Source organism: Pygocentrus nattereri, chromosome 20 (genome assembly GCF_015220715.1).
Source record: "Pygocentrus nattereri isolate fPygNat1 chromosome 20, fPygNat1.pri, whole genome shotgun sequence".
In the NCBI taxonomy this organism is placed as follows: Eukaryota; Metazoa; Chordata; class Actinopteri; order Characiformes; family Serrasalmidae; genus Pygocentrus; species Pygocentrus nattereri.
The window spans coordinates 27,728,411-27,738,653 of record NC_051230.1 but is presented as its reverse complement, the minus strand read 5'-3'; the positions used below and the strand labels follow the sequence as shown (position 1 = coordinate 27,738,653).

Genomic DNA, 10,243 nt, shown 5'->3' with positions numbered 1-10,243 from the left:
CACTATCCCAACCACCCCCTGTGGTTGTCAGTGTTTGTATTTGGAAAGCCTTGTGGTCTCATGACTTCTTAGTTTTGGTTATTCAACTAACCACCAGGACCCTAAAGGAGCACAGAAAGCACTGCAGTGAGAGCAGGGGTCAGCATCGCCTAACAGCTTTTAAAGGCCCCATAAGGACCCACTGTTTTAATAGTAAATGTCAATAAAACATTGTGTACATAATATTTAGTATTATTTGTTGCCTTTTTCTGTTTCATGGCTGTAATTGCAGTGAGCGAGAAGCTGAAGTCTCAAAGCATCTTAGCATTTATTTTCGGTTTTGTGCACTCCAGTTAAACTTAACGTAAATTAAAATAAGTAGAAGATGAAGCGCTGTGTGGTAGGTAAAGCTCGCATCACACTGCACAGCAGAGAGACCAAATAGGCAGCTTCTTAACTAATCTGTCTCTTTCGCTCCCGCTGGTAAACAGAAAGAAACTGACAATTGTTCTCTTTCCCAACAATTACTGCCTTTTATTCATCGCCACTGGGTCACTTGTCCATCATTGGAAGATATTATCCATAATCGAACTCTTGCATCAATGCCTGAAGCAGTTAGGAGCTTTCTTAGAAGATAACAAAGCAGTTTAAATGCCTGCAGTATTGACCTGTGCCAACAAAGAAGCATAAACCATGTAATATCTACATCTCCAGACGAGTCGTCTTGTCTCTAAACACCGGCATGTAAACATTTGTGAGCACAGCTAGTGTTTGTGTTTGCACACAGAGGATTTAAACCTCTGCATTTACTCATCCATGCAGTGAAACACCCACATACAAGCACACTAATGAACACACACACTAGGGGGCAGTGAGCACACTTGCCCAGAGTGGTGGGCAGCCCTAGCCACAGTGCCCGGGGAGCAGTTGGGGGTTAGGTGTCTTGCTGAAGAGCCCTTCAGTCATGTACTGTCGGCTGAGGGGATCGGAAGCTTCTGGTCACAAGGCTGGTTTGTTAGCAGATATGAGCCACTTCACATTTGAGAGAAAAGAGGAAGTTTTAGAGCAAGTGTAATGTAGGAGGCATTGAGCCAGGATGCAAATGAGAGTTGCTTTTATTTAAATGAGAGTTCAAAAACATAGTGGCAGAGGTTAGTAGAGCCATGACAAGACAAACACAGAGACAAACAGAGAAAATGAGACATACATGGCAGACATACAAAACAAACAACACTGGGAAACCAAGAAAAAGCCAAAAACAGAAAGACCAGGACAAAGAGGGAACAGATGTTACACCAAGCTTATTTACCACCCTATAAAATAGTTATTTTCAGCCAGATCATCAGATCAATCAACCAGAGTGGATCATCAACTAATATTAAACACACCAAAATTTGTATAATTTTACCTAAAGTATGTAGCTGTTATCTATGAAATATAATATAAATAGTGGATCAAACTCTAATCTACTGATATTTAAGGATATTAGTATGACTGGTTTCCTGCCACCTGATGGATGCATCTGGATTTAGAATGTTACTTACCAGAATATGTAGTGCTAACAGTACAGTTTGGTAGAGGAGGGATAATGGTGTGGTGCTTTTTTAAGGTTTGGGCTTCACCACTTCATTCCAGCAAAGGGCAGTGTTAATGCTACATACAATGACATTTTAGACAATTATATGCTTCCAACTTTGTGCCAAAAGTTGGGCCCTTACCTCAACCTTATTAAAACACCTTTGTGATGAACTTGGATGCCAATTGCGAGTCAGGCCTTATCGTCCAAGATCAGTGCCTGACTCAAAAACGGTCTTTTGACTGAATGGGCACAAGTTCTCACAAACGCACTCCAGAATCTCATAGAAAGCCTTCCTAGAAGAAAGGGATGAGAAGTCCAACAAGCTCATATAGCAGTGGCAGTGATGACCAAATACTGGTAGATGTAATTGTGTAATATCTCCATGGTTTTGTGTAGGAGTTCTCTCTGGCGGCTCTGGCTGGTGATAAATGCCACTGTGGCTTCCCAACGATTCTTTTCACACTGCATGAGCCAGAGGAAGAGGAGCTGTGCATCCATCGCTGTGCTGGAGAGGACTTTGAGAGCTGTGGAAATGACGAGTACTTTGTGGTCTACCAGACGCAAGTGCAAGGTAATGGTCATGTCTAGCTCTTTGAAGGCATATGCCCTAAAATGTAATCATAGTTTGAGGGTTTGTCCCATTTCATAGGGCAAGATTTCAACCATTACTAGGGTGACACTCAAAAACAAGGGGTAGGGGTAAAAAGAAGAAATGGGATTGGGCCCTACTCTGCATTTTTAGAGGTAGTGGGGAGCATCATGGGTTTCGGTGATGAAATAATGCGTATTATTGTCGCTTGTTGTTAGGTGTGATCGTCTGTGAATGTTTTTTTTTTTTGTGGTGGTTGTGGGTGTTATGGAACCACCATGACAAGACAAATTTCAGAGAAATAAAGTGTATTGTGTTGTATCATATCGTATCCACAATACTGTTTGTCACGATGACAGAATTTATCACGGTAACGAGAAAATATCATCATATTACCCACCTCAGGGAGTCTATACTGGACAGTGCTTACAGGAAACCTATGGACAAACCAACAAGCAGCAGCAAACAGTTACCCTCAGTACAAGTCATGATGTAGCTGTACGAGAACAAGAGCTGAAACATGCAGCCACTGCTGCTCTCACTGGACGTCGGCGATAAAAGCTAGAAACTATGTTCAGCCTTTTTTGTTGTTCACCCTGCATTCATTAACTAATTGTTAGCTGATTAAACTTATCCACTCATACAGTCGTATGCAAAAATTTGCCTACCCCCGGTCATCATATGAAGGAAAATAATTCTCACATCAATCTTCATTTAATTTCATTTCATTTCATGTTGTTTCATGAGCCAACTGCTTGATTACACACATATGGAACAGCAAATAGCATGTGGTACTGTAGAAGTCAGATATTTTGCTCTTTTATTATAAAAAGTTGAGAGGAACATGTTTAACTCCAGGTCCGCTCTGTGGGAATCCTTTACTAACTGTTGTAAAAGCATGTATGATCATTGTTATTTGCGTTATTCTTGAGTTAGTTTCACTTTCGCAGACACTGTTTAGTTTGCAGTTGTAGTGAGTTGTCAGTTTTGCACACTGCTGTGATAAGCGCTGTGTTTAATAATAAACACATGATGCAACTGTGATATGTGAGTTGTGGCTCAGGTCTGTAATTCTGTTATTCACTGATTGTTTTACAGCCGCAGACTCTCTTTCACATAGCCGTGGCCTCATAGGGACGCTGCTGCGTGAATCCAATGTTGTAGTTAAGCTTGGGTACAAAAGAAGCATCCACAGAAGACCTAGTGCTTTATGAGTAATGATGGGTTGAGGCTCATCACTTTGCCAAAAAGTGCATCAGCAAATAGCGTAACTCTTTAGACTGTTTCTGGACAAGTGTTTGGAAAGACTAGGAGTTTTACCCTCTACAGTGCATAACAATGCAAAAAACACTGCCGACTTCTCTGAGCTTGAGCTTTTTTCAAATGGACTGATGATCATGTATTGTACCGTGGCCGACATTAACCCCTCTCTAGAGTCTAGGGTTTAAGAGGTTACAACGTAAAAATATAAAGAGCAACACAAAAAGCCATATTGAAGCTAAAAAGTTATATTTTCTGTTTATCTGGCCAAAAAGTTGCACAAAGTATTTACCTTAAACTTGTTTGAAGTTGACATGAACATATTAACCACAGATTCTGTCGCCAGGGGATTTAGAGTCAGGATGGGCTAAGGCCAAAACAAGAAACAAAAAGACTAACCCATGAAGCTTCCTTAATAAAAAATAAAATACAAACTCCTTCCCTAGATCCCTAGCAGGTAAACAGCAGAAAAAGGATCAAAAATAATGGCACCCACACCTACAGATCCTAAGTCTTAGTTAAGATTACTTGAAAGTTTACCAGCTAAGCTAGATCTACAAAATTGTGGCAACTTTTTGGTAATCTGTAGTAAAAAGGTCAAGAGATTAACATAGCTAAAAGATCGCACCTGACACTAACAACAAGGCTAATCATCTAACAAACGGTCAAAAGCCCAAACTGACACTGATGTTATGTTTCTGCTCCCAGCCTGAAACACCCCTGGCAGATACTGCTTGCTGCTCTGGGACTTATCAGCCTGGCACCAATGTCATGGACCTCTCATGAGGCACGATTGAAACGATATCCTGCACTACGCCGACCCCCAAATCTGGAACATCAATCTGGAAGATATATGTCAAACAGAGAAAAAGTGAAAGGGGCAATGCCAGATCTATTACAAGTTCAAATAACATTACAGAATAGGTCCTCGGACGTAACGTGGTCTGGCAAGCAAACCTTTTAGATTTGTATGAAAATAATCCAGGCCAAACACAACTGTTACCAGCATACAGTTCAAAAGTGAGTGTCTGTCATGATATGGGTGTGTTTTAGTGGGTAAAAGTCTGTGAAAGCACCATTAATGCTGAAAGATATCTATACATTTTGGAGCAACATATGCTGCCTTTTAAACAGTCTAGACAGTCTTTTTTTTAGCTTTCCAAGAAACAGTCTGCATGTGTTACAAGAGGGTGCATGTGACAGGCTATGAACTGCAAAACATGACAACAGCTCTGTTTGGTTGCACAGCTTAAGACTTGCATATGAAGAATGGCAAAAAATTCCACTTTCAAAACTGGATCAACTGTCTTCTTCAGTACTTTCGTTGCTTAGTATATCACTGTTCTCGGAACAAAACCTTGTATCTCCATTTTTATCATTTTCCAGTTTTTGATATAATTTGAAAAAGCCGGTTGCTCTTTACATGATATGTAAACGTCATGATGTATGGGCTAAAAGAAATGGCCCAAAATGACTTGGAAAAAATTTTGGTTCCATTGACTTGCATTAAAAATGCAGTAGGTTTTTTTTCCTTCTCCTGTATAGTTACCATTTTGGAGATATGAGGTTTTGTTCCGACAACAGCGATATGCTACTATTATGAAAAATTATGTAACAGAGTGGTAAACATGCTCCAGTCACAACTTTTTGGAATGTGTTGGAGGCATCATATGTACAATGAGCATTGTACATATTTTAACATTAGCAGAAGAAGAAATACAGGGAAGGCCATGATTTTGCTTCAAGTAGTGGTCTTTATTCAACACACCAGCACAAAGGCACATACGTAGAACTGAACAAGAGAGAGAGGCTACGATTAAACATGCACTTCACCCAGACGGCTATCCTCCCTTTCAGATAAACACTGACCATCACAAATTTAAAAATAAAAAAAACATGAACTTAGTTTTGTACATATACATACAACAAAATTGGTTTTATACCATACAAAACAGTGATTTCCAAACTTTTTAATGGTGATTCCAAACTTGGAAGCTTGGAAGTGGGGGCTACTTTGTTTTTGGACCACAAAATGAAAGAACTGTATGGAGAAACATTGTTTTAGATAGTTTGAGTTTATTTGACTTTCTCACAAAAAGGCAGCAAAAGACTTGAAACCCCAAAACAGGTCAAGTGTGAAAACACCCATAAGTCTTATGCTTCCATGCAGATTTGAGCGTGTGAGGAGTGGAGTGGCGTTCAAAATGTTTTAGCTGATGGTTATAAACATGCTAACCATCGGCTAAAACAGAAGATACTCCCGAATTTGTTTATTTTGCTTCATTTAAACTTTAAGTTGTATAGTAATAGCATGACATCAGTCACTCAGCATATTGACTGTTACAGTTTTATTTTACTAAAAGCATTCATGTGCTTCCAGTCATATAAAATTATATTTAATTTGGGAAGGCCTGTTTCTTTCTAAGCTCTTTCACTTCCCTGTTTAAAAGCATGACAACATCAAACACATGATGTTCCCCAAATCCTGCAAACTTCCCTATTATTGGACCAGAAATGCTGACCACAGTAACACCATCACATAGGCATCAATGGATTCCAATACAAAATTTGATAATAATTTGGTTGGTCTTACGCAGTTTCTTACGCAGATTGTAATGGGGTTGGTGTTGTGTTGGTGTATATTGGGTGTCTAAACCAGCAGAAAGACCACAGAACTGTATGAAAACAAGCAGTTTTGGAATCAGACAGCATAGAAGCTTCAGGAATTTTGGAATAATTTGTTGTCATAGACTGTCATATAACGCTGTTGGTACTCTTGGTATTTACACTATAAAGATGATATACACTCACCGGCCACTTTATAAGGTACATCTTATAAAGGCTGGACCCCCTTTTGCCTTCAGAACTGCCTTAATTCTTCGTGGCAAACTTTCAACAAGGTGTTGGAAACGTTCCGCAGAGATTTTGGTTGGTGATTTGAGCTCCTGTTGCCTTTCTATCATCTGGAACCAGTCTGTCCATTCTCCTCTGACCTCTCACATCAACAAGGCATTTTTGTCCACACAACTGCCGCTCACTGGATATTTTCTCTTTTTCTGACCGTTCTCTGTGAACCCTAGAGATGGTTGTGTGTGAAAATCCCAGTAGATCAGCAGTTTCTGAAACACTCAGACCAGCCCATCTGACACCAACAACCACGCCACGTTCAAAGTCACTTAAATTACCTTTCTTCCCCGTTCTGATGCGTGGTCTGCACTTTAGCAGGATGTTTTGACCACCTCTACATGCCTAAATGCATTGAGTTGCGGCAATGTGATTTATTAGGCTGTACCTAATAAAGTGACAGGTGAGTATATTTGCATTAGTTTATTTGTCGTGAACAGTACTACACTTTTTGAAGGGAAAGATTTCAAGATTATCATATTTCTCACTTTATTAAATATATAGCTGTCAGTAGGTAGAGGATGTTGACCTGCCTCTCATTTCTTTTTAACAAAAAAACTATACGACTAAAACTTTCACAAATTTGGAAACCAATTGTGACTAAAGTCCTTTTCCACTTTACCCACCTCAGACCTCTCTTTATTGTTATTATTTCAAGCACAAAGCATTTTTATATTTCTTTGTTTTTTTGCTTGGTTTGTTTTTTTTTGTTTGTGTTACAACTGCTTCCACTTTAACACTTATATAGGGCACAGGCAAGCTTTTTGGTAGACTGCTGACACAGGCTGATGACTACTCAGGGAGGGAAAAGCAACTTCAAGCAGTCTGGGGTAGGTGGGTGGGGCACTCTGGGTCAAATGGGCCATAACTTCTTAGCCATGAAGCACAGAATCAGAGTTCTTCTTCATTTTGGTCACTATGCTCAATGCCAAGCATTGGCTAGAGGGGATAAAGCTCCCCAACACTGGGCTGTGGAACAGTGCAACTAAGCTCTCTGGACAGATGAAGCTCAGTCTTTTATCTTCATTATGTGTTTTGGTAGCATTTCTAATTTCCAGCTGAGCATGTAGTTCGCTTACTGAATACAAAACTGAAGGTAAAATGGCCCAAGAACAAGCAGGAACTGAACAGCTGTAGCGACAGCCTGACAGAACAGGGAAGAAACCGAGCATCTAGTGATGCCTGCGTTCCAGATCTCAGCCATTTACTGCAAAAGATTTGCAACCAAGTATTAAAGATGACAGTTTAATTTATGAAAATGTTAGTTCCAAATTGGAGTACCATGCATAGAAATACTCTCAAACTTAAGGGTGAAGTCTTTGTCAATGTTCAAATATTTATGGACCTCAATGTATCGTCCAACGTCTAGTGTAAAGACTTCAGAGAAAAGTAGAGGCGGTTACTGTAGCAGGTGGGGCCGGGTAGTCACAAAATTCCCATTAATATCCTTGATTTTGGAAGAAACATTGGATGAGCAGGGGTCCACACACTTTTGGACATAATATACATGCTGATAGTCCTCTATTCCCTCTCTTTTTCTTATGCTCTTTTTCCTCTTCTGTTCTACATCCTGCAGTTCTTAATTTGCATCTCTCTTCCTCAGACAATCGATGTATGGATCGGCGCTTCCTGCCCACGCGTTCTAAACAGCTGACGGCTCTAGCTAGTTTCCCCGGTGCTGGAAATACTTGGGCTCGCCACCTCATAGAGCTGGCCACTGGATACTACACAGGGAGCTACTACTTTGATGGGTCACTATATAACAAGGGTGGGTGTGCACAGCAACATTTCAGTATGTATAGTTTTTACAGTCAGTGTTTGTGGAGTGAATGGAGTTCTGTATATTGCATAACCTGGAGCTCTCTCAGTAATATTCATAAAATATTAAATCACTGTATTGTTATTGTTATTGAGCATTGTTAAATAACATTAACATCAACATCTGGGCTTTGACCTTTCAACCTAGGCTTCAGTAGATGGGAAATAACACAAATAATTTGTCAGACAGTCAAATCTCAGCATTATATCATACACGTAATATTGTTCCATCTGTGTTTCTGCAGGTTTTAAAGGGGAGCGTGACCACTGGCGCAGTGGAAGAACCATCTGCATAAAGACCCACGAGAGCGGAAGAAAGGAGATTGAATCCTTTGACTCCAGCATCCTCATAATCCGGAACCCGTACAAGGCCCTCATGGCCGAATTCAACCGCAAATACGGAGGCCATATAGGTTTCGCCTCCCAGGCACACTGGAAGGGGAAAGGTGAGAGTTCGAAATGATAATCAGTGATCTGGAATTAAAACAAATCAGTAACCACGTTGCTGGGACCCTACTATAGGATGTTTTCTTGAGAGTAAGTACAGCTGCAATGAGGCCTAGGGTTAAATCTTGTACTTCATTCAGTTCAGGACCATTGGCCAACTGTGCTTGCATATGGAGGAATTTGACCTCTGCATTTAACCCATCCATGCAGTGAGACACCCACACTAGAGGGCAACAAGCACACTTGCCCAGAGCGGTGGGAAGCCCTATTCCCAGCGCCCAGGGAACAGTTGGGGGTTAGGTGCCTTGGCACTTCAGTCATGTACTTTCAGCTCAGGGGATCGAACCATGGACCTTCCAGTCACAAGACTGGTTCCCTAACCTCCAGCCCACGACTGCCCCACATGTTACCATGTCCGTAGAGAAAAGTTTAGACAAAATCCAGACGACCGCAACTGGTAAGTTGATGATTTTTTCTTGCCACGGTTTAGAAGGTTAGCTGTGCCCATGCCCCCATCTGCCACCCCCCCCCCGACTGACAGCCATAACAAAAATCAGTGGCAAGCAACACTGAAACTAAAAGCGGAAAGGTTCAGGAAGTGTTAAATTATCATGGCCGTTTGTTACTTATAGTCTCAGCCTTTTGACTGTGTGCACCTGGGGGCTTGATTTGTGAAGGGAAACATGAATTTGAGGGGGAACTGAATTGAATGCCACAACGGCAAACGCTGGATAGTGGGCAATTCAAAAATGTGGTCTTAGATTAGACACATTTCTTCGCCATATATATACTTGCCCATGGGTGCCCCTTGTTGTCTGGGTCAAAGGCAAAATGTGCCCAAATTAGTGACTTTGATTCAGGAACTAGATTCTTGACCATTGCTGAATCATGTGATGTCAAGCAGCTAGGGCCAGCTGTATGGGCAATACCACATAAGGGAAGTGTGTTAACTATGAGCACATACAGTTAATCTCTAACTCTAACTGTCTGGTTCTGTCTTTTTGTGTCTGTGTATAGTGTGTCTGTATATTCAGTTGAACATCTCAAGCCAAGAAATAGTTAATAATAACTAAAACTAAAAAGTTAGCTAAAAAAGTTTTGTTTCTCACAAAGCTCATAAATATTGGATGGAAAAGTCAAATGATGATAGCTACACAATGATTAAAGTGTTTAGATTTCATATTAGACATCATGTGAATACAAGAAAAAGAAAAAAAAATATAGAAAATACAGAAATAAATTGCAGTCATGACGGTCGACATCACATGACATGTAATGCAGCTGTCATCACAGTGTGTTCCCATGGTTCTCATATTGGGAGGTGTACACAGTTTCCCCATTTATCCCAAATACAGTCAAGTAGCCAAGTTTGACCTTCTTATGCGGTTTCTGACACTGTATGACATGGATAACAGTGTCAGGAACCACACAAGCAAGGCTTGTGTTTTAGATTCTGCAGCTTGGATGGTAATAAGTTACTGGTATTATTTGTTAGTTACATTAGCATGATAACTGCAGCGCTGTACTAAATAAGCAAGCTTCAAACACAAAACATGCATTTCGAGTGAGTAAACATGATTTTTGCAGAACTATTGCTTCATAGCATGAACTGAAACATAGAATAACAGAATTCTTTGTAAGGTCTGGTAAATATAAAGGACTTCCTA

At 40.4% G+C, this 10,243-nt stretch overlaps 1 protein-coding gene across 2 annotated transcripts in view; it reads left to right on the top strand.

Annotated features, from left to right (window-relative positions):
• Positions 1 to 10,243, top strand: part of wscd2 (WSC domain containing 2) — a 101,429-nt gene that overhangs the window by 79,886 nt on the left and 11,300 nt on the right. For both annotated transcript variants that reach the window (XM_017716699.2, XM_017716701.2), the window contains exons 7-9: positions 1,955 to 2,129; positions 7,915 to 8,079; positions 8,375 to 8,575. In XM_017716699.2, the coding sequence (XP_017572188.1) occupies positions 1,955 to 2,129; positions 7,915 to 8,079; positions 8,375 to 8,575 (541 nt within the window). The remainder of the gene's footprint in view (positions 1 to 1,954; positions 2,130 to 7,914; positions 8,080 to 8,374; positions 8,576 to 10,243) is intronic.